Here is a 26,175-nt window from a genome sequence, read left to right on the forward strand (position 1 = left end):
AGACTCCCTAAATTCTATCAGCATATCGAATGTGCAACCAGGGCTGGTAAATCCCTGGATCATTGTTATTCTAACTTCCGCAATTTATAGAAGGCCCTCCCCTGCCCTCATTTCGGAAAAGCTGACCATGACTGCATTTTGTTGCTTCCAGCCTACAGACAGAAACTAAAACAAGAAGCTCCCGCGCTCAGGTCTGTTCAACGCTGGTCCGACCAATCTGATTCCACGCTTCCAGACTGCTTCGATCACGTGGATTGGGATATGTTCCGCATTGCGTCCAACAACAACATTGACGAATAAGCTGATTCGGTGAGCGAGTTCATTAGAAAGTGCATTGGCGATGTCGTACCCACAGCAACTATTAAAACATTCCCAAACCAGAAACCGTGGATTGATGGCAGCATTCGCACGAAACTGAAAGCGCGAACCGCTGCTTTTAACCAGGGCAAGGTGACCGGAAACATGACTGAATACAAACAGTGTAGGTATTCCCTCCGCAAGGCAATCAAACAAGCTAAGCGTCAGTATAGAGACAAAGTAGAGTCGCAATTCAACGACTCAAACACAAAAGGTATGTGGCAGGGTCTACAGTCAATCACGGATTACAAAAAGAAAACCAGCCCCGTCGCGGACCAGGATGTCTTGCTCCCAGACAGACTAAATAACTTCTTTGCTCGCTTTGAGGACAATACAGTGCCACTGACACGGCCCGCTACCAAAACCTGCGGACTCTCCTTCACTGCAGCCGACATGAGTAAAACATTTAAACATGTTAACCCTCGCAAGGCTGCAGGCCCAGACGGCATCCCCAGCCGCGTCCTCAGAGCATGCGCAGACCTGCTGGCTGGTGTGTTTACGGACATATTCAATCAATCCTTATCCCAGTCTGCTGTTCCCACATGCTTCAAGAGGGCCACCATTGTTCCTGTTCCCCAGAAAGCTAAGGTAACTAAGCTAAACGACTACGCCGTTCTGTACCATCACTCATTAAATTATTTTTATGTACATATTCTTCATTCCTTTACACTTGTGTGTATAAGGTAGTAGTTGTGGAATTGTTAGGTTAGATTACTCGTTGGTTATTACTGCATTGTCGGAACTAGAAGCACAAGCATTTCGCAACACTCACATTAACATCTGCTAACCATGTGTATGTGACAAATAAAATGTGATTTGATTTGAACTTTTATGTCCACCAAACAACCTAGTAATAATTTCGGTAAAGTTCTGCCTACGGCTTAGTATCAAACGTAGCTGCAATGCTGAGTTAGCAATGGCACGCACTACGCGCTTACTCTTGATGGTTGCTAGGCAGCGCAGGTTTTACCATCCTCCTGGCAGTTCTAAACTTTACAAGGCATGTCACTTCACATAGCCCACAACTAAGTGTGCACTGTTTTCTTAACCACAACTGGATGGATCCATAAAGAATTACTGTGGGAATAAATAGCACTGAATGACCAAAATATTTGAATAGAGTAGGCTAATTCAATTGAAGGCATGTATCAAATTGTTGGTAGTGAAACTACCAAAGTCATCCAATCCATGCATAGTGTGGTCAACTAGATGATAATTCGGACAGTGTCATCGTGCTGCTTTGAGACAAGCTGTCACGACTTCCGCCGAAGTTGGTTCCTCTCCTTGTTCGGGCGGCGTTCGGCGGTCGGCGTCACCGGTCTTCTAGCCATCATTGATCCACTTTCCATTTGTTTTGTCTTGTCTTCCCACATACCTGGTTTCAATTCCATCATTACATGTTGTGTATTTAACCATCTGTTCCCCCCATGTCCTTGTCCGGAATTGTTTATTGTAAGTTCATTGTATTGATAAAAAAAAATGTTTACGGTGATTTTTATTATTAAACTCCTAACAGTTTTTACTCTCCTGCGCCTGACTTCTCTGCCGCCAGTACGCACCCCTTACACAAGCGTGGGGTCTCACTGAATCTCCATGTTTTCACTGAATCTCCATTTAGATATTGGTTTGGCTACACTTAGGCAGGGGAAAGGTTAGCTAAGTTGAGGTGAGTGCTGCTCATGATCATCTTGTCTAGTTGGTTAATTTATTACATTTTGGCAGCATGTTATGTAGTTTAACAAGTGGATCACTTTACTCTTCACTCGCAGTCGCTTAGTATCCTAGGCCTACTCCCTACCAGTCACTTAGTAGTCTAGGCCTACTCCCTACCAGTCACTTAGTAGCCTAGGCCTACTCCCTGCCAGTCACTTAGTAGCCTAGGCCTACTCCCTACCAGTCACTTAGTAGTCTAGGCCTACTCCCTACCAGTCACTTAGCAGCCTAGGCCTACTCCCTACCCGTCACTTAGTAGCCTAGACCTACTCCCTACCAGTCACTTAGTAGCTTAGGCCTACTCCCAACCAGTCACTTAGTTGCCTAGGCCTACTCCCAACTGGTCACTTAGTAGCCTAGACCTGCTCCTTGCCAGTCACTTAGTATCCTAGGCCTACTCCCTACCTGTCACTTAGTAGCCTAGGCCTACTCCCTACCAGTCACTTAGTAGCCTAGGCCTACTCCCTACCAGTCACTTAGTAGTCTAGGCCTACTCCCTACCAGTCACTTAGCAGCCTAGGCCTACTCCCTACCCGTCACTTAGCAGCCTAGGCCTACTCCCTACCCGTCACTTAGTATCCTAGGCCTACTCCCTACCAAAAGCCTGCGACTTCCCTGACTTGTCTGATAATTAATCAGTGATTTTGTTTCATGGAATCTGTCTGTACAGTATAGGCTATTTGGTTAAGGGTTTCTGGCTGGGCCAATCAGTGGAGGGGGTATAGCTCATCTGTTAGTTTGCTCATCTATCCCTGATCAGAAACATCTATATGCTATAATGTAGCATAAATCATTGATCAGAAACATCTAGCATGCTGTAATGTAGCATAAATCACTGATCAGAAACATCTAGCATGCTGTAATGTAGCATAAATCACTGATGAGAAACATCTAGCATGCTGTAATGTAGCATAAATCACTGATCAGAAACATCTAGCATGCTATAATGTAGCATAAATCACTGATCAGAAACATCTAGCATGCTGTAATGTAGCATAAATCACTGATGAGAAACATCTAGCATGCTGTAATGTAGCATAAATCACTGGTCAGAAACATCTAGCATGCTATAATGTAGCCTAAATCACTGATCAGAAACATCTAGCATGCTGTAATGTAGCATAAATCACTGATCAGAAACATCTAGCATGCTATAATGTAGCATAAATAACTGATCAGAAACATCTAGCATGCTGTAATGTAGCCTAAATCACTGATCAGAAACATCTAGCATGCTATAATGTAGCATAAATAACTGATCAGAAACATCTAGCATGCTGTAATGTAGCATAAATCAGGAGTAGGCCTATTATGTTGCCCAATCTCGTATTGGCAACTCCAAAAGTCAGCGGAGGTTGTGAAACATGAACACGAGACACACATGCTTTTGAAAATAGGATTGCTATTATTTCTATGGGTATCATGATGAAGATACGACCCTACGGCTGCTCCCTAACAAAGTGGAGTGAGGAAAAAGCTGAAACATGGAGAAAAAATATATCACTTTCTTATGTCAGCAGTTCCACACATTCCCTTGACAAGTTTTGTGGGAAAAATATGATTTGTATTTTACTGTGTTGTGTGTTGACTGTGATCGGGTAGGTGTGTCTTGTCTGTTTAATGAACAAAATAACGACCTATTGATTTAATTTGTATTGCACGGTCATGGGTGCACAGACCCGTAACATAGGCCTAATTAAACTCAAAATAGGCTATTATTTTCTAGGGACCTCCCTAAACAAATTAATAGTTTATATTTTTTTGATGGTGTATATTCTCAATGGATTTATCAAAATAAATGTCAACCCACATCTGCACACCTCTGCTACCACATGTTACTGCCGGCATGCGCACGGTAGGTATACAGGTGTACACGTGTGCAGTATCATTTATGCCTACTCCCTCAAAGATTATTTAGGGGGTGCTTGGAAGTTCACCACCAACTGTTCTTAGAGAGTAAAATATATTATTGTGAAGAAACATTCACACTCTCAGCTACAATTACTGCCTGTAGGAGTAATGGTGGTCCTTTGGTAATAAACATGTTATATGGTTCTTTAATGGAATTCATCCATCCTCTCTGGGCTAAACCAGCGCTGCAAATTACACATAGTCCTAGAGGGAACACCATTAAGGGTGGTCGAGAGATGGAATGACGCTCACAACACACACACTGCACCCATACACACATGCATTAATAGGCTAATCATTTTAATGCTAGAATGGCTTGTTAAGTAATCTCGTGACAGCCTTAACATAAAAATGGAGAAGATTTGGTTCTGGCGTAAGTGCATCTCTGACATTGGGGGGGAGGACACACACATTTTGCCACGGGTTCAGGGGTAACTTACTTTATACACAGATTTTAAATGCACATTTCTAGTGACCTGTTGCTTGTGGACTCTCTCTCTCCCTCTCTGCCTGATTGTATGTTCATGGCTGTCACTCTCCCGCCATGAACATAAACGCGCCAATCAAAGTCTTAACACATGGAACACACCTTCATGACCCATAATCATTATAATGAGGTTAAAGATATCTAAGCTGAAATAACTCAAATGTGCCAGCCACTTTGCCAGGGGTGGTGTGTAGGCAGTTTCCAAGAACCTTACTTATACTGCAAAGAAATATCACCCTTTTACAAACAGGCCCATTTTTACCACATCCATGCCTGCATGTTCAATTTCATAACATGAGAGAGAAGATCAGGCAAGGTTGCTACCAGGAACTGTTCTCTTTTTATTAAAAAAGAAGTGTGTGTGTGTGTGTTTGAGTGTATTTATATGGTTAACGTTTCTCTGGCTTGAACATTGTTGAAAGCTTGCTTGTACTGTAAGTAGTTTACTCTGAGTGGCTGTTGGCTGTCAAAAGACAGGAACCAGAGGAAGCTACACAGTGTTGAAATGGCCTTGAGGCTGCAGCATTCCCCAGGTTAACACATCAGTACAACAAGATAAGGGACCCATAACACAGTAGATTGACAAGCTTTTACTGTGTTCCCACCTAGGGCTGTAGCGGCCATGACATTCTGTCAGCTGGTGATTGTCCGTGAATTGTCCAGTCTCACGTTAATTGACTGTTAATTAACAAACACATTTAGCGTATCCTGGTTTCCACACATCACTGGCCTACAAGCCACTGATGCAGACCTTTGGAACATCTACATTTTAAAAGTCTAACAAATTCATGTAATATAGCCTACACCATCACAATAAGTGCATAATTTGTTTTAGACAGGTCTCAAGAAACATGATATAAAGAAAATGTAGTCTATTTCAGAAGAAAATAATAGCATACTCTGAGTTGTCCTTATGTTACGGCCTGATCTGGCTATGCCAAATGGCTGGGGTCTACAGTAGTTCATTTAGCAGACAAGATTTGCTTACAATTACATGGCATTGTTTTATAGTATTTTATGGTATGAAGAATACATTTGAACATAGCTGAATAAAACGATTTGAAGGAGTGTGCACGTGTCCATTCTGTGTTGATAGGTTAACAAAGAAACAGGAACTCCTATGTGTTTCAATTTAGAGTTATTTATGTAACTTTAGTTACAAACGTTGGCTGCATGATGCAACTCTAATGATAATTTGAAAAAAGTTGCATGAAAGGCATGAGCTCTGCTTTGTTTTTGCGCAGGCTGCACACAGTTCATCAGTCTCTCAGTCACAATTTCACAAACACTTAATAATGCCTTGAATTTCCCGGTGGCATCCCCTTTGTGTGGCCGTAATGCACCCTAAAAAAAATACATGCCTTTTGCGGCCAGTGGCCGCTATTCCCTGAGTGCTCCAAAGCACCTCTCCGTCATGTGATCCGGTCTTTCTCACAGGCTATAAGTGAAGACAGACACATCGGGGACGCAACTGCGCACATCCTTATCCAGTTCCAAGGTGCATTTTGAAGATATTGGAAAAACTGTCCACATTTACTTTGTCAGCCAACAAGATGAGTAGGCCTAACGAACAGCAAAAGCATCCCCTTTGTGTGGCCGTCATGCCTATTATACATGTAAAGCTTTTATTATAAAGGTGCATTTTTATGTGGAAAATTCTCTTCCCCAAACTTGAAACTCACACGCTGCATTTGGTATGTATTCCAGTTAGGCTCTACACCCATCGTAAAGCGGATTAATGTGCTTAATTTTAAGTTATTTGTCACGACTTCTGCCGAAGTTGGTCCCTCTCCTTGTTCGGGCGGCATTCGGCGGTCGACCTCAACGGTTTTCTAGCCACGACCGATCCACTTTTCATTTTCCATTTGTTTTGTCTTCATTGTACACACCTGGTTGCCATTCCCATAATTATATGTTCCTTATTTAACCCTCTGGTTCCCCCATGGTTTGTGCGAGTTTGTTCATTGTAAGGTGGTCTGTATTTGTGAGCTTGATTATTTTCCTTCTTCTTGGAATATTTGTTGTTTTGAGTAAAGTTATGTGAATTACTCATCTCTGTGTCCTTCGCCTGACTCCGCATTACCTGCTACACCTAGACGCTTTACATTATTTGGCAACTTTAGTTGTGATACACCTGTTATCAAAACCTATAGGAGTATGGGCTAGACTACAGGTGTGCGACTATGATTAGAAGAAGTCACAAAAAGCCGAAATCGGCTTCTCTCCTTGTTCGGGTGGCGTTCGGCGATCGACGTCACCGGCTTTCTAGCCATCGCCGATCCATTTTTCATATATCCATTTGTCTAGTCTTGTTTCCATACACACCTGGTTTTCATTTCCCCAATCAATCTACTTGTATTTAACCCTCTGTTTCCCATCATGTTTTGTGTGTAATTGTTTTCATATCTAGCGATGTTCGTTAAGCGCTTTACTTTATTGTTCCGTTGTTTGAACGCATTTGTTTTGTTGTTTTGTTTGGAACTATAATAAAGTGTGCTTTATTTATCATACTCTGCTCTCCTGCACCTGACTTCTTCTTCATACACATCCTGACAACCTCCCTTGGCATTTTTCTATTTTGTTGCCTTACAACCTGGAATTTAAATTGATGTTTGGGGGGGGTTGTGTCATTTGATTTACATAACATTCCTACATCTTTGAAGATGCAAAATGTTTTTTATTGTGAAACAAACATGAAATAAGACAAATAAACTGAACTTGAGGGTGCATATTTATTCACCCCCCCCCAAGTCAATACTTTGCAGAGCCATCTTTTGCAGCAATTACAGCTGCAAGTCTCTTGTGGCATGTCTCTATATGCTTGGCCCATCTAGCCACTGATTTTTTGCCCATTCTTCAAGGCAAAACTGCTCCAGCTCCTTAAAGTTGGATGGGTTCCATCCAAGGCCATGCATTAGCAGTAGGCTTAGGGTCATTGTCCTGCTGGAAGGTGAACCTCTGTCCCAGTCTCACATCTCTGGAAGTATGAAACAGGTTTCCCTCAAGAATTTCCTGTATTTAGCTCCGTCCATCATTACTTCAATTCTAACTAGTTTTCCAGTCCCTGCCGATAAAAAAACATTGTGGTGTTCTTGGGGTGATGAGAGGTTTTGGGTTTGCGCCAGACATAGCGTTGTCCTTGATGGCCAAAAAGCTACATTTTATCTTATCTGACTACACAAGTCAGAGTTAGTTATCAAAGTCCATCTTTAATTATATGAGCTCTATCACAACCCTGTGACTCTCAGATCAATTCAGTGTCTATCAATGAATTCTCTGAGAGCCCCTTACACATTACAACTGAGATCCTTTAATAGCAAAGAACACACGTAGTCAGACAGCATAGACATAATAAATTGTTCAGCTTTGTCTCCTTAATTAAACCCAGAACCATAAACCAATCCTCCATATCAACAGGCATATATCAAATTGTCATGGAGAGGAGAGGAGAGTGAGGCTATAGGTTAAGATAAGAGGGAGCACGAGAATGATTCCAGACACTGCCATCCTCCTCTCCCCGATGGGAAAGTAGGGAGTGACTGGCACACAGACACAGTGGAGCAAAAGAGCAAAAGATATGTTTACACATGATGACACCTTGACCTCTCCCCTCTCTGCGGCCCATGCAACTTAGTCTTGATATAGAACAGATAACTGCCAATGGCCACCACTATAGTACAACAAAATACATTCTTATGAGAAATAACTCATAAGCATATGATGAACATAAAACATCTTACCTATGTTACCAACCAATTCTGATTATTCCCCAACAAGCCTAATTACTGTGACTAAACGGTCATGTGGAATTTGACTGCCATCATGACTCATGACTAACTCAACACTTTGTTTTAACACCCTAGTTTTTGCCTGACAGCCCCTCCCAGTGTATGGTGGGGGGGGGGGGGCTGTGTTAGCCGTGTTTGTGCGTGCATGTATGTGGTCTACATACCCTAATGTTTTCCTGTCAGTGCAGTTCTCTCTCTCTCTGTGGTGTAGAGTACGGGCAGGAAAAAGGATCTGTCGTAGCGGCCTTATCGCTAACTCAATCACACACACCGATGACAGAAATCAATCTGAAAGTGCACACACACACACCACACACACACACACACACACACACACACACACACACATACACACATACACACACACACAGGGCGGCAGGTAGCCTAGCGGTTCGAGCATTGAGCCAGTAACCGGAAGGTTGCTAGTTTGAATCCCAAGCCGACAAGGGGAAACATTTGTTTATGTGCCTTTAACTAACTGCTCCAGGGTCGCTTTTGATAATGGCAGAACTTGGCCGTGATCACACTCTCTGAGGTTGTCTCGGGGGAGTTGCAAAAATCAAATTTCCAATCCACAAATGCATATAATACACTCGTGTGAAATAGGACAAATGTAAGCACCCACCAAATTATTATTACACACCTAAATCAAATAAAATAAAATGTATTTATATAGCCCTTCGTACATCAGCTGATATCTCAAAGTGCTGTACAGAAACCCAGCCTAAAACCCCAAACAGCAAGCAATGCAGGTGTAGAAGCACGGTGGCTAGGAAAAACTCCCATGAAAGGCCAAAACCTAGGAAGAAACCTAGAGAGGAACCAGGCTATGTGGGGTGGCAAGTCCTCTTCTGGCTGTGCCGGGTGGAGATTATAACAGAACATGGCCAAGATGTTCAAATGTTTATAAATGACCAGCATGGTCAAATAATAATAATCACAGGCAGAACAGTTGAAACTGGAGCAGCAGCACGGCCAGGTGGACTGGGGACAGAGTAGGTCTAAGCTAATCCTTGGGAAATTGCTAATTTGGAAGTGGGGTGGAATTTGATCAAATGGATATCAATACTAAGAACCCACTACAGCAGCTCCTTAAAGCATTCCACCACCCTCCCGCAAGTGTAAACCTGCGGTGTGTATATGTGAGTGTGTTAACCTGCGGTGTGTATATGTGAGTGTGTTAAGGCATCAGCATTCTTTCATTCAGCTGGCATTACTTTGTTTGCTAGCTCAGCTGGTTAGCTAGCTCAGTTTGCTAACATTAGCTAGCTAGCTAGCCACCTAATATACAGTGCCTTGCGAAAGTATTCGGCCCCCTTGAACTTTGCGACCTTTGCCACATTTCAGGCTTCAAACATAAAGATATAAAACTGTATTTTTTTTGTGAAGAATCAACAACAAGTGAGACACAATCATGAAGTGGAATGACATTTATTGGATATTTCAAACTTTTTTAACAAATCAAAAACTGAAAAATTGGGCGTGCAAAATTATTCAGCCCCCTTAAGTTAATACTTTGTAGCACCACCTTTTGCTGCGATTACAGCTGTAAGTCGCTTGGGGTATGTCTCTATCAGTTTTGCACATCGAGAGACTGAATTTTTTTCCCATTCCTCCTTTCAAAACAGCTCGAGCTCAGTGAGGTTGGATGGAGAGCATTTGTGAACAGCAGTTTTCAGTTCTTTCCACAGATTCTCGATTGGATTCAGGTCTGGACTTTGACTTGGCCATTCTAACACCTGGATATGTTTATTTTTGAACCATTCCATTGTAGATTTTGCTTTATGTTTTGGATCATTGTCTTGTTGGAAGACAAATCTCCGTCCCAGTCTCAGGTCTTTTGCAGACTCCATCTGGTTTTCTTCCAGAATGGTCCTGTATTTGGCTCCATCCATCTTCCCATCAATTTTAACCATCTTCCCTGTCCCTGCTGAAGAAAAGCAGGCCCAAACCATGATGCTGCCACCACCATGTTTGACAGTGGGGATGGTGTGTTCAGAGTGATGAGCTGTGTTGCTTTTACGCCAAACATAACGTTTTGCATTGTTGCCAAAAAGTAAAATTTTGGTTTCATCTGACCAGAGCACCTTCTTCCACATGTTTGGTGTGTCTCCCAGGTGGCTTGTGGCAAACTTTAAACAACACTTTTTATGGATATCTTTAAGAAATGGCTTTCTTCTTGCCACTCTTCCATAAAGGCCAGATTTGTGCAATATACGACTGATTGTTGTCCTATGGACAGAGTCTCCCACCCCAGCTGTAGATCTCTGCGGTTCATCCAGAATGATCATGGGCCTCTTGGCTGCATCTCTGATCAGTCTTCTCCTTGTATGAGCTGAAAGTTTAGAGGGACGGCCAGGTCTTGGTAGATTTGCAGTGGTCTGATACTCCTTCCATTTCAATATTATTGCTTGCACAGTGCTCCTTGGGATGTTTAAAGCTTGGGAAATCTTTTTGTATCCAAATCCGGCTTTAAACTTCTTCACAACAGTATCTCGGACCTGCCTGGTGTGTTCCTTGTTCTTCATGATGCTCTCTGCGCTTTTAACGGACCTCTGAGACTATCACAGTGCAGGTGCATTTATACGGAGACTTGATTACACACAGGTGGATTGTATTTATCATCATTAGTCATTTAGGTCAACATTGGATCATTCAGAGATCCTCACTGAACTTCTGGAGAGACTTTGCTGCACTGAAAGTAAAGGGGCTGAATAATTTTGCACGCCCAATTTTTCAGTTTTTGATTTGTTAAAAAAGTTTGAAATATCCAATAAATGTCGTTCCACTTCATGATTGTGTCCCACTTGTTGTTGATTCTTCACAAAAAAATACAGTTTTATATCTTTATGTTTGAAGCCTGAAATGTGGCAAAAGGTCGCAAAGTTCAAGGGGGCCGAATACTTTCGCAAGGCACTGTATGTGTCCCCATTAATATTTTAATTGATGAAGTGTGATATTAATACCAATACCCCCCCATCCTGCTGATTTGAGCTGCTGAACCATATTTGCACTTGAGATGTGTTTATGAATGAGAAAGTGAACTTGCCATTTCCAAAAGTTTAGCTGGGATGCCCTGCTTTGCAATCTATAGCCTAGGACAGGGCCTGTCCAACCCTTTGCCATGTTATAGACCTATTCCGTGGAGAGCTGTGTGTTACCAGAGGACAATTCACAGGATTGTAGGTTTTCACTCCAACCCTGATCTAGCACATCTGATTCAATAATTAGCTGGTTGATAAACTGAATCAGGTTTGTTAAAACTATTTTGTAAATGACATCGCCAAAGTCAAGGATCGGTAGGATAGTACATTTTATGAGGGTATAATTGGCAGCATGAGAGGAGGATGCTTTGTTGCGAAGTAGGAAGTAGGGGGGGGGCTGGCAAGTTTCTGCAGGGGATGCTGAGATGTTAGCCGGGGTAGGGGTAGCCAGATGGAAAGCATGGCCAGCCGTAAAAAATGCTTTTTGAAATGATTAGTTATCGTAGATTTATCTACAATGTTTCCTAAGGTGGACAGCTCTCTTATTCTCCATGGACTTTACAGTGTCCGACCTAGGACATCAACAGCCAGCCAGGGTTTCATTAAATAAGCTATAGGCACGATACTTTTTATTGCACATTTAGGACTAATTAAACTGATGTATATGGCGATATTCAACTTCAATTCACTGGCACTATGAAGAAAAGCTTAGCCATACTCATTAATAGCCTAATATATTTTAATATACTTCTGGTGAATTTTGGAGGCATTGCAAGACAAGGCATTGCGCGATACAGATTACTAAGATATAGCCACATGCGCACAGTCCTGACTGTCTGTCTGCCTGCCCCGATCCTCTTGTGTGTGAGGTGGAATAAAAGGGCTCCTCCTCGCTGGCTTGCCTGCTCTTTCTCTTGTCCTGACTGTCTGTCTGCCTGCCCCGATCCTCTCTCTCCTCCTCGCTGGCTTGCCTGCTCTTTCTCTTGTCCTGACTGTCTGTCTGCCTGCCCCGATCCTCTCTCTCCTCCTCGCTGGCTTGCCTGCTCTTTCTCTTGTCCTGACTGTCTGCCTGCCCCGATCCTGCCCCGATCCTCTCTCCTCCTCGCTGGCTTGCCTGCTCTTTCTCTTGTCCTGACTGTCTGTCTGCCTGCCCCGATCCTCTCTCTCCTCCTCGCTGGCTTGCCTGCTCTTTCTCTTGTCCTGACTGTCCGTCTGCCTGCCCCGATCCTCTCTCTCCTCCTCGCTGGCTTGCCTGCTCTTTCTCTTGTCCTGACTGTCTGTCTGCCTGCCCCGATCCTTTCTCTCCTCCTCGCTGGCTTGCCTGCTCTTTTGCCAATGATAAATGTTAGTGTGTTTGCACTTTGGTCTGTTGAGTGTAATAAAAAAACATTATTGATGAGAGACACCCTAAAATAAATGTTTATAATATTTGACTAATTTATGGTTTATTTTTCTTGTGGAAGTTGATGAATAACACCAAGGGACATGGCAAAAAATGCCTTCATCCACTGAAGAAAAGTGTTCAAAATGCACAAAGTTCCTTTTCAAGATGCATTTCTTTTTTTTAAGGTAAAGGACACCTGACATTTAAAGTCTTTTGGAATCCACATTTTACACTAAATAAGAAGTGATACTTCCTGGGGACAGAAAAGGCACCGCATTGTAGGAATGACCCATCTAATTAATCAAAGATCTCTCTCTGTCCCCCGTGTATCCTCTGTTGATACTAAGAGGTGATTTATACCTGGGACACCAGGTTCTACAAACGTTGACCTCAATAAAACTATCTTGAGATAAAAAGGTCACCCCCTACACACATACTGCTGCCCCTCTTTACCCAACAGGTTTTCAATAATCAGACAGGTACAGTGCCTTTGGAAAGTATTCAGGCCACTTGACTTTACCCACATTTTGTTACATTACAGCCTTATTCTAAAATTGACTAAAAAAATTATAATCTGCAGCAATCTACACAAAATACCCCCATAATGACAAAGCGGAAACAGGTATTTAGAAATATTTGAAGATTTATTAAAATGTAAAAAACAGAAATACTTCTATATAAGGTGGACCACAGTGGACGGTGCATGTCAGAGCAAAATCAAGCCATGAGGTCGAAAAAATAGTCTGTGGAGCTCAGAGTCAAGATTGTGTCGAGGCACAGATCTGGGGAAACGTACCAAAAATGTCTGCAGCTTTGAAGGTCCCCGAGAACAGTGGCCTCCATCATTCTTAAATGGAAGAAGTTTGGAACCACCAAGACTCTTCTTAGAGCTGGCCGCCCGGCCAAACTAAGCAATAGGGGAGAAGGGCCTTGGTCAGGGAGGTGACCAAGAACCCGATGGTCACTTTGACAGAGCTGTAGAGTTCCTCTGTGGAGATGGGAGAACCTTCCAGAACCGAACAACGCTGGGAGTGATGGTCTCTATTAAAATGAGGAGGATCCTATCATCTCTCTATACAGTGTCTTGTGAACGTATTCACCCCCTTGGCATTTTCCTATTTTGTTGCATTACAACTTGTCATTTAAATTGATTTTTATTTGCATTTCATGTAATGGACATACACAAAATCGTCCAAATTGGAGAAGTGAAATGAAAAAAATTACTTGTTTCATTTTTTTATTTTTATAAACTAAACACGGAAAAGTGGAGAGTGCATATGTATTCACCCCTTTGCTATGAAGCCCCTGAATAAGATCTGGTGCAACCAATTACCTTCAGGAGTCACAATTAGTTAGATTGCACACCGGTGGACTTCATTTAAATGTCACATAATCTGTTACATGATTTCAGTAGATATACACTTGTTCTGAAAGGCCCCAGAGTCTGCAACACCACTAGGCAAGGGGCACCATAAAGACCAAAGAGCTCTCCAAACTGGTCAGGGAAAAAGTTGTTACAGGATTTCAGTAGATATACACTTGTTCTGAAAGGCCCCAGAGTCTGCAACACCACTAGGCAAGGGGCACCATAAAGACCAAGGAGCTCTCCAAACTGGTCATGAAAAAAGTTGTGGAGAAGTACAGATTAGTGTTGGGTTATAAAAAATGAAAAGCACTCCACCAATCAGGTCTTTATGGTAGTGTGGCCAGACCGAAACCACTCCTCAGTAAAAGGCACATGACAGCCTTCTAGGAGTTTGCCAAAAGGCACCTAAAGGACACTCAGACCATGAGAAACAAGATTATCTGGTCTGATGAAACTAAGTTTGAACTCTTTGGCCTGAATACCAAGTGCCACGTTTGGAGGAAACCTGGCACTATCCCTATGGCGAAGCTGGTGGTGGGATTGATTTTTCAGCGGCAGGGACTGGGAGACTAGTCAGGATCGAGGCAAAGATGAACAGAGCAAAGTGCAGAGAGTTCCTTGATGAAAACCTACTCCAGAGCGCTCAGGACCTCAGAATGGTATGAAGGTTCACCTTCCAATAGGAAAACGACCCTAAGTACACCACCAAGACAACACAGGAGTGGCTTTGGGACAAGTCTCTGAATGTCTTTGAGTGGCCCAGCCAGACAGAACTTGAGAGGATCTGCAGAGAAGAATGGGAGAAAGAGAGTCAATGTGGATGTTATATACAGGGAGTACCGGTACAGAGTCAATGTGGAGGTTATATACAGGGAGTACCGGTACAGAGTCAATGTGGAGGCTATATACAGGGGGTACCGGTACAGAGTCAATGTGGAGGTTATATACAGGGGTTACCGGTACAGAGTCAATGTGGAGGCTATATACAGGGAGTACTGGTACTTAGTCAATGTGGAGACTATATTCAGGGAGTACAAACCAGTATATATAACCAGTCAATGTGGAGGTTATATACAGGGGGTACCAGTACAGAGTCAATGTGGAGGATATATACAGTAGGTACCGGTACAGAGTCAATGTGGAGACTATATACAGGGAGTACAAACCAGTATAGAGTCAATGTGGAGACTATATACAGGGAGTACAAACCAGTATATATAACCAGTCAATGTGGAGGTTATATACAGGGGGTACCAGTACAGAGTCAATGTGGAGGATATATACAGTAGGTACCGGTACAGAGTCAATGTGGAGACTATATACAGGGAGTACAAACCAGTATAGAGTCAATGTGGAGACTATATACAGGGAGTACAAACCAGTATATATAACCAGTCAATGTGGAGGTTATATACAGGGGGTACCGGTACAGAGTCAATGTGGAGGCTATATACAGGGGCTACCGGTACAGAGTCAATGTGGAGGTTATATACAGGGGGTACCGGTACAGAGTCAATGTGGAGGCTATATACAGGAGGTACCGGTACAGAGTCAATGTGGAGTCTATATACAGGGGGTATCGGTACAGAGTCATTGTGGAGGCTATATACAGGGGGTACCGGTACAGAGTCAATGTGGAGACTATATACAGGGAGTACTGGTACTTAGTCAATGTGGAGGCTATATACAGGGGGTACCAGTACAGAGTCAATGTGGAGGCTATATACAGGGGGTACCGGTACAGAGTCAATGTGGAGTCTATATACAGGGGGTATCGGTACAGAGTCATTGTGGAGGCTATATACAGGGGGTACCGGTACAGAGTCAATGTGGAGGTTATATACAGGGGGTACTGGTACAGAGTCAATGTGGAGACTATATACAGGGAGTACTGGTACTTAGTCAATGTGGAGGCTATATACAGGGGGTACCAGTACAGAGTCAATGTGGAGGCTATATACAGGGGGGTATAGAGTCCTATATACAGGGGGTACAGAGTCATTGTGGAGGCTATATACAGGGGGTACCGGTACAGAGTCAATGTGGAGTCTATATACAGGGGGTACCGGTACAGAGTCAATGTGGAGGTTATATACTTGGGGTACCGGTACAGAGTCAATGTGGAGGCTATATACAGCGGGTACCGGTACAGAGTCAATGTGGAGGCTATATACAGGGGATACCGATACAGAGTCAATGTGGAGGTTATATACAGGGGGTACCGGTACAGAGTCAATGTGGAGGTTATATACAGGGGGTACCAGTACAGAGTCAGTGTGGAGGCGATATACAGGGGGTACCAGTACCATGTCAGTGTGGAGGCTATATACAGGGGGTACCGGTACTGAGTCGATGTGCGGGGCACCGGTTAGTCGAGGCTAATGGAGGTAATATGTACATGTAGGTAGAGTTAAAGTGATCATGCATAGATAATAACCAGAGAGTAGCAGCAGCGTAAAAGAGGGGGGGAGGGCAATGCAAATAGTCTGGGTAGCCATTTGATTAGCTGTTCAGGAGTCTTATGGCTTGGGGGTAGAAACTGTTAAGAAGTCTTTTGGACCTAGACTTGGCACTCCGGTACTGCTTGCCGTGCGGTAGCAGAGAGAACAGTCTTTGACAGTTTTTAGGGCCTTCCTCTGACACCGCCTGGTGTAGAGGTCATGGATGGCAAGAAGCTTGGCCCCAGTGATTTACTGGGCCGTACGCACTACCCTCTGTAGTGCCTTACGGTCAGGTGCCGAGCAGTTACCATACCAGGCGGTGATGCAACCGGTCAGGATGCTCTCGATGGTGCAGCTGTAGAACCTTTTGAGGATCTGAGGACCCATGCCAACTCTTTTCAGTCTCCTGAGGGGGAATAGGTTTTGTCGACAGTCTTCGACTGTCTTGGTGTGCTAGACCATGATAGTTGGTTGGTAATGTGGACACCAAGGAACTTGAATTTCTCAACATGCTCCACTACAGCCCTGTCGATAAGAATGGGGCGTGCTTGGTTCTACCTTTCCTGTAGTCCACAATCATCTCCTTTGTCTTGTTCGCGTTGAGGGAGAGGTTGTTGTCCTGGCACCACACTACCTGGTCTCTGACCTCCTCCCTATAGGCTGTCTCATCGTTGTCGGTGATCAGGCCTACCACTGTTGTGTCATCGGCGAACTTAATGATGGTGTTGGAGTCATGCATCACATAGGTGTTCCTTTGGTCCAGGTAGGAAAAGGCAGTGTGGAGTACAATAGAGATTGCATCATCTGTGGATCTGTTGGAGTGGTATGCAAATTGGAGTGGGTCTAAGGTTTCTGGGAAGATGGTGTTGATGTAAGCCATGACCAACTTTTCAAAGCACTTCATGGCTACAGAAGTGAGTGTAACGGGTCGGTAGTTATTTAGGCAGGTTATCTTAGTGTTCTTGGGCATAGGCACTATGGTGGTCTGCTTGATACATGTTTGTATTACAGACTCGGTCAGGTACAGGTTGAAAATGTCAGTGAAGACACTTGCCAGTTGGTCAGTGCATGCTCAGAGTACACGTCCTGGTAATCCGTCTGGCCCTGCAGCCTTGTGAATGTTGACCTGTTTAAAGGTCTTACTCACATCGGCTACAGAGAGCGTGATCACACAGTCGTCCGGAACAGCTGAAGCTCTCATGCATGTTGCAGTCTTACTTGCCTGTTACTGGGCAGCTCACGGTTGTGCTTCCCTTTTGTAGTCTGTAATAGTTTGCAAGCCCTGCCACATCCGACGAGCGTCGGAGCCAGTGACGTATGATTCAATCTTAGTCCTGTATTGACGCTTTGCTTGTTTAATGGTTCGTTGGAGGGCATAGCAGGATTTCTTTTAAGCTTCCGGGTTAGAGTCCCGCTCCTTTAAAGCAGCAGATCTACCCTTTTGCTCAAACATTAAACATATTCTTCCAGTACAGGGTGAGTAATCGTTGTTCTCTAGCTCTTTTTGGTCATAGGAGACAGTGGCAGAAACTTTATGTGCAAAATAAGTTACAAATAACGCAAAAAAAAAACACACTCAATAGCACAATTGTTTAAGGGACCTAAAAAGGTCAGCCATCTCCTCCGGCGCCATTCCTTCTCCATTTTATTTATAGATATTTTCCAAACAATACAAAACATACACATCACAACATACAGACGCAGACAAACATCAACGACATCACACCTGCTCTCACCCCTTTCTCTAGTGCCTGCATTACTCTCCTCCATGTCTTTAAAACATCAACAACATCACACCTGCTCTCACCCCTATCTCTAGTGCCTGCATTACTCTCCTCCATGTCTTTAAAACATCAACGACATCACACCTGCTCTCACCCCTATCTCTAGTGCCTGCATTACTGTCCTCCATGTCTTTAAAACATCAACGACATCACACCTGCTCTCACCCCTATCTCTAGTGCCTGCATTACTCTCCTCCATGTCTTTAAAACATCAACGACATCACACCTGCTCTCACCCCTATCTCTAGTGCCTGCATTACTCTCCGCCATGTCTTTAAATTGCACCATTTTGTTCCTCTCTATGATTTAAGTATCTGTTTTTTTTCAAAATAATTGACGAACGGGGTTCGTCCAACCCATCGGGTATTTCACTGCACCCTCATATGACTTCTTGAAATATGCAGTCATTTTACATTGTAATACTTCTGACAGTCAACTTTGTAAATCCGCCCATAACTTTATGACGTCATAACATTCCCAGAAGGCATGGATTATTGAGTCATTGTTAGTTTTACACTTAAGACATGACATGAATTTGTAAAAATGTTCTCTTGTATAATAAATGATATACATTAGTTTATACTGGATTACATTTTCCTTAACTATAATTTTGTTAGTTATGTTCCAACATGCCCTTCATCTTGTGCCAATATCAGTTCTTTTTAAGTCTTTAAGTTGATATTTTTCTCTAAGAGATTGTCAGTTGGATAGGCTCTCTGCCAGGTTTTGTATATTTTACCTAAAGACAACTGCGTCTTCGTCCTCCTCTGATGAGGAGTAAGAAATGTCAGACCAATGCGCAGCGTGGTAAGTGTTCATCCTTTTAATAAAATGAACTGAACACTAAATACGAAGTAACAAAAGAGAACAAACGAAACGGCTCCGTCAGGTGCAACACACACTAAACAGAAAATAAACACCCACAACTAACAGTGAAACCAGGCTACTTAAATATGATTCTCAATCAGGGACAACGATTGACAGCTGCCTCTGATTAAGAACCATACCAGGCCGAACACAGAAAATCCAAAATTATAGAAAAAAGAACATAGATAACCCACCCAAATCACGCCCTGACCATACTAAAACAAAGACATAACAAAAGAACTAAGGTCAGAACGTGACAATATGAACATCCTTTTCTGACTCAAATCAGATTCCCTCAAATTCGCTCTGATGTCCAAAAGATTTAAAATCTAATTTCATTCTATGAAACCTTTAAGTTCCATGTATTTGAAAATGTCTACATTTGTCAGTCCAAAATGTATTTTTAATTCTGTCCTGTAAGTGCTTGCTTAAGTCGCTAATGCCTAGACACAGCTCTGTGTGTGTGTGTGTGTGTGTGAGGCTGGATGTATCTCTGGCTGAAGCTTACAGTGCCATGCTGTGTGTGTGTGTGTGTGTGTGTGTGTGTGTGTGTGTGTGTGTGTGTGTGTGTGTGTGTGTGTGTGTGTGTGTGTGTGTGTGTGTGTGTGTGTGTGTGTGTGTGTGTGTGTGTGTGTGTGTGTGTGTGTGTGTGTGTGTGTGTGTGTGTGTGTGTGTGTGTGTGTGTGTGAGGCTGGATGTATCTCTGGCTGAAGCTTACAAACTGTCAAACCCACACCTGCTTCACGAGGCCCATCGAAACATTTCCACCTCGTTAAGAAGATATCAGTGTCTGTGTGTGTTAACGAGATAATCCTCGTTAAGAAGATGTCAGTGTCTGTGTGTGGTAATGAGAGAATCCTCATTAAGAAGTCAGTTTCTGTGTGTGGTAATGAGAGAATCCTCGTTAAGAAGATGTCAGTGTCTGTGTAGTAATGAGAGAATCCTCGTTAAGAAGATGTCAGTGTCTGTGTGTGGTAATGAGAGAATCCTCGTTAAGATGTAAGTGTCTGTGTGTGGTAATGAGAGAATCCTCATTAAGAAGATGTCAGTGTCTGTGTGTGGTAATGAGAGAACCCTCGTTAAGAAGATGTCAGTGTCTGTGTGTGGTAATGAGAGAATCCTCGTTAAGATGTCAGTGTCTGTGTGTGGTAATGAGAGAATCCTCGTTAAGATGTCAGTGTCTGTGTGTGGTAATGAGAGAATCCTCATTAAGATGTCAGTGTCTGGTAATGAGAGAATCCTCATTAAGATGTCAGTGTCTGGTAATGAGATAATCCTCATTAAGATGTCAGTGTCTGTGTGTGGTAATGAGAGAATCCTCGTTAGGAAGATGTAAGTGTCTGTGTGTGGCAATGAGAGAATCCTCGTTAAGATGATGTCAGTGTCTGTGTGTGGTAATGAGAGAATCCTGGTTAAGATTTCAGTGTCTGTGTGTGGTAATGAGAGAATCCTCGTTAAGAAGATGTCAGTGTCTGTGTGTGGTAATGAGAGAATCCTCGTTAAGAAGATGTCAGTGTCTGTGTGTGGTAATGAGAGAATCATCATTAAGATGTCAGTGTCTGTGTGTGGTAATGAGAGAATCCTGGTTAAGATGTCAGTGTCTGTGTGTGGTAATGAGAGAATCCTCGTTAAGAAGATGTCAGTGTCTGTGTGTGGTAATGAGAGAATCCTCGTTAAGATGCCAGTGTCTGTGTGTGGTAATGAGAGAATCCTCGTTAAGAAGATGTCAGTGTCTGTGTGTGGTAATGAGAGAATCCTCATTAAGATGTCAGTGTCTGTGTGTGGTAATGAGAGAATCCTGGTTAAGATGTCAGTGTCTGTGTGTGGTAATGAGAGAATCCTCGTTAAGAAGATGTCAGTGTCTGGTAATGAGAGAATCCTCGTTAAGAAGATGTAAGCGTCTGTGTGTGTTAAGGAGACTAATCAAACGCAGAATGGACCATGGCACTGCTTTATGCTTTCATTAAGATGTGGATGGATGTGTCACGGTGGTTTATACTCTTGTTGTACATTGTGGTTGGTTGGGTAATGCACTTCGCCTATACTGTACATTTTAGTGTCCTTGCACGTTCAAATGCGACCAAAAAGGATGTTCTTGACCTTCATCCCCCAAATTCAGTCTTCCTAACCCTCCCCCCTCCCCCCCTGCAGATCGTGGCGTTGGAGAGGCAGGTTTTTGACTTCCTGGGATACCAATGGGCGCCCATTCTGGCCAACTTCTTCCACATCATCATTGTCATCCTCGGCTTCTTCGGCACTATACAGTACCGACCACGCTACATTGTAGTGGTGAGTACAAACATTCACACAGGTGCACACATTACATTGGGGTGTCGTTTGTTATTTTTCCATTTATCCAAACTCCCATGATCCCTGGCCCTCTCCCTAAACACATTGTTTGGCGTCTTAATCCTTTTTAATCCATCAGTAATTACATTTAATTAATGACTCAACTTCCATTCATTTCACACTCGAACAGAGTGTACCCTAGGGCCCACCTCAGCACGAATCCACAGGATTTAGGATTTGGTTAAATCTGAGGGGTTAGGGGTGGGGGGAGTGATGGAAAGGAGGATTAGATTAGTTGAATTAGGTGTGTTAGTACTGGGCAAGAACAAAAGCCTGGCCATCTTGTATCACTCCAGACCCAAGATTGAAAAACCTAATAGAATGTCCTAGAACGTTCAAGATTGAAGCACACTAGAAGGTTGCAGATTGAAGAATACTAGAATGTTCTAGATTGAAGAGCAGTACAATGCTCTAGATTGAAAAACCCATAGCTCCCGGACAGGTTATGAATATTTGAAGTGTTATTCGACTCTGATGTCGTTTGGAGTTAGAAGATCATTACAGGAAGTGTATTGTCTCTTTTATTCAGTTAACACGGGATGGATGAAGCTAAGTAATGATAACATTTCACATATACTGTACGTCAAAAATGTATTAGCAATGTTGACTTTGGGTGTTAATGTGGAAAGAAAATCAAAGGGCGAGGGAGAGAGAGGTTGGAAGGAATGGGTAAGGGAGAGAGGAGAGAGATTGGAAGGAATGGGTGAGGGAGAGAGGAGAGAGGTTGGAAGCAATGGGTGAGGGAGAGAGGAGAGAGATTGGAAGGAATGGGTGAGGGAGAGAAGAGAGAGGTTGGAAGGAATGGGTGAGGGAGAGAGGAGAGAGAGTTTGGAAGGAATGGGTGAGGGAGAGGAGAGAGAGATTGGAAGGAATGGGTGAGGAAGAGAGGAGAGAGAGGTTGGAAGGAATGGGTGAGGGAGAGAAGAGAGAGGTTGGAAGGAATGGGTGAGGGAGAGAGGAGAGAGAGGTTGGAAGGAATGGGTGAGGGAGAGAGGAGAGAGAGGTTGGAAGGAATGGGTGAGGGAGAGAGGAGAGAGAGGTTGGAAGGAATGGGTGAGGGAGAGAGGAGAGAGAGGTTGGAAGGAATGGGTGAGGGAGGGAGAGAGGAGAGAGAGATTGGAAGGAATGGGTGAGGGAGAGAGGAGAGAGATTGGAAGGAATGGGTGAGGGAAGGGAAGGGGGAGAATAATCAAAGGCAAAAGAGGATAGAAGGTTGAGATGGAATAAGGAAACAATACTGGGGAAAAGGAGGGAGAGCGAAAAGCCAAGGGAGTGGAGAGAGTAACCAAAGGCAAGAGCGGATAGTGGGAAGAATACTTTCTTGGAAAAAGTATGGTTCAACAGTATGACTCAACGTCTTTAGGCTAGGATAATTAGGGCAAGTCCTCTACTGTCTCAATGAGCGTTGACATGTTCACATGGTGAAAAACATCTCCATTGGAAGAAGTTCAGCCGTGAGTGGAAGTTTGGTTAGCAACTTCCTGTCAGAAGACCATATTGATGGATGATTATGGATTGGATATGAGTATCGCTTTTTCAAAGTGCTCAAAGTGTCTGTAAGGAGACAAACTAAAGTTCGTTTTTTGTATAATAGACCCTTTGTAAATGTTGCAAATGTAATTCCATCCTAAGACCTGTTTATGCCCCTCCATTAAACACTCAGCTGGTTTAAAAAACAACTCCTTTAAGTCTTAATGGACTTATCGCAGCTTTGGCATGTGGGCTAGAGCGGGTAGTACACATGAATAAATAAACAGTCTAGTGCAGTGTAGAGTGTGTCCCATAACACCATTCACAGACAGAGATCTTTCATTTCATTTCCAACTTATTTTCATTTGCGATGTGTTTTTTGAAGTTTGTGTGTGTGTGTGTGTGTGTGTGTGTCCTGTACAGTACACAGTGTGGACAGCTCTCTGGGTGGCCTGGAATCTCTTCATCGTCTGTTTCTACCTGGATGTGGGAGGCCTGACCAAGGTAGGCGCTATTCTCTCTGACGACAGAGCAACTGTCCTCCATCTTGGAGCTCCCATGACTTGTATCTTCCACCATTTAAAATAGTGTGTTTCTCTGTCTGTTGTAATGTTCATGTGTTCTCTCCTTGGTGCTCGAGAGACATTGAATAAAACATGTAGTCATCCTAGAGAGGTGGGAACTAGGTGGTGGAAAATGTATTCCAAGACCTTCAGTGTCAGGGTTCAGAGAGTAGAGAGCTTAGCCCCAGGAGGATGCCCCGCTGACCCCTGCCACAAGCACACACACCCCGTACTAAATACCCATCCCCCACACCCCCCGTACTAAATACCCATCCCCCACACCCCCCGTACTAAATACCCATCCCACACACCCCTCACCTAAATACCCATCCCACACACCACTCACCTAAATACCCATCCCACACCCCCCGTACTAAATACCCAAACATCCCATACTAAATACCCATCCCACACACCCCGTACTAAATACCCATCCCACACACCCCTCACCTAAATACCCATCCCACACACCCCGTACTAAATACCCATCCCACACACCCCGTACTAAATACCCATACCACACACCCCGTACTAAATACCCATCCCACACCCCGTACTAAATACCCATCCCTCACACCCCTCACCTAAATACGCATGCCTCACACCCCTCACCTAAATATGCATCCCACACACCCCTCACCTAAACACCCATCCCACACACCCCTCACCTAAATACCCATCCCACACACCCCTCACCTAAACACCCATCCCACACACCCCTCACCTAAATACCCATCCCACACACCCCTCACCTAAATACCCATCCCACACCCCATACTAAATACCCATCCCACACCCCGTACTAAATACCCATCCCACACACCCCTCACCTAAATACCCATCCCACACACCCCGTACTAAATACCCATCCCACACCCCGTACTAAATACCCATCCCACACACCCCTCACCTAAATACCCATCCCACACACCCATCACCTAAATACCCATCCCACACACCCCTCACCTAAATACCCATCCCACACACCCCTCACCTAAATACCCATCCCACACACCCCTCACCTAAATACCCATCCCACACACCCCTCACCTAAATACCCATCCCACACACCCCTCACCTAAATACCCATCCCTCACACCCCTCACCTAAATACCCATCCCACACACCCCGTACTAAATACCCATCCCACACACCCCATACTAAATACCCATCCCACACACCCCTCACCTAAATACCCATCCAACACACCCTGTACTAAATACCCATCCCCCACACCCCTGTACTAAATACCCATCCCACACACCCCGTACTAAATACCCATCCCCCACACCCCGTACTAAATACCCATCCCCCACACCCCTCACCTAAATACCCATCCCACACACCCCTCACCTAAGTACCCATACCACACACCCCTCACCTAAATACCCATCCCACACACCCCGTACTAAATACCCATCCCACACACCCCTCACCTAAATACCCATCCCACACACCCCGTACTAAATACCCAACCCACACACCCCTCACCTAAATACCCATCCCACACACCCCGTACTAAATACCCATCCCACACCCCCTGTACTAAATACCCATCCCACACACCCCGTATTAAATACCCAACCCACACACCCCGTATTAAATACCCATCCCACACACACCGTACTAAATACCCATCCCGCACACCCCCTGTACTAAATACCCATCCCACACACCCCTCACCTAAATACCCATCCCACACACCCCCGTACTAAATACCCATACCACACACCCCTGTACTAAATACCCATCCCACACACCCCTGTACTAAATACCCATCCCACACACCCCTCACCTAAATACCCATCCCACACACCCCGTACTAAATACCCATACCACACACACAGATACACATACAGACACACACACTCACCTACTTACCCATCCCACACACACACACAGATACACATACAGAAACACACACACCCCGTACCTACTTACCCATCCCACACACATGGATACATATACAGACACACACACCTACTTTCCCATTCCACACACACAGATACACATACAGACACACACACACACACCTACTTACCCATCCCACACACACACACACAGATACACATACAGACACACACACCTACTTACCCATCCCACACAGATACAAATACACACACACACCTACTTACCCATCCCCCACACACAGATACACATACAGACACACACACACATCTACTTACCCATCCCACACACACAGATACACATACAAACACACACACACGCCTACTTACCAATCCCGCACACACACAGATACACATACAGACACACACCTACTTACCCATCACACACACACAGATACACATACAGACACACACACACACCTACTTACCCATCCCACACACACGGATAGATATACAGACACACACACACCTACTTAACCATCCCACACACACACACAGATACACATACAGACGCACACACCTACTTACCCATCCCACACACACACAGATACACATACACACACACCTACTTACCCATCCCACACACACGGATACACATACAGACACACACACTCACCTACTTACCCATCCCACACACACATACACATACACACACACACCTACTTACCCATCCTACACACACACATATACACATACACACACACACCTACTTACCCATCCCACACACACAGATACACATACACACACACACACCTACTTACCCATCCCACACACACAGATACACATACACACACACACACACCT

The 26,175-nt window shown here is 44.0% G+C and overlaps 1 protein-coding gene across 1 annotated transcript in view; it reads left to right on the top strand.

Moving 5' to 3' along the window:
• The window catches only part of LOC139376323 (sodium/potassium-transporting ATPase subunit beta-1-interacting protein 3-like), a 153,869-nt gene that overhangs the window by 47,032 nt on the left and 80,662 nt on the right, over positions 1-26,175 (top strand). The window contains exons 2-3 of the mRNA XM_071118717.1: positions 21,234-21,371; positions 23,325-23,405. Of these exons, the coding sequence (XP_070974818.1) occupies positions 21,234-21,371; positions 23,325-23,405 (219 nt within the window). The remainder of the gene's footprint in view (positions 1-21,233; positions 21,372-23,324; positions 23,406-26,175) is intronic.

The sequence above is a fragment of the Oncorhynchus clarkii genome, chromosome 20 (genome assembly GCF_045791955.1).
Source record: "Oncorhynchus clarkii lewisi isolate Uvic-CL-2024 chromosome 20, UVic_Ocla_1.0, whole genome shotgun sequence".
NCBI classification, from domain to species: domain Eukaryota; kingdom Metazoa; phylum Chordata; class Actinopteri; order Salmoniformes; family Salmonidae; genus Oncorhynchus; species Oncorhynchus clarkii.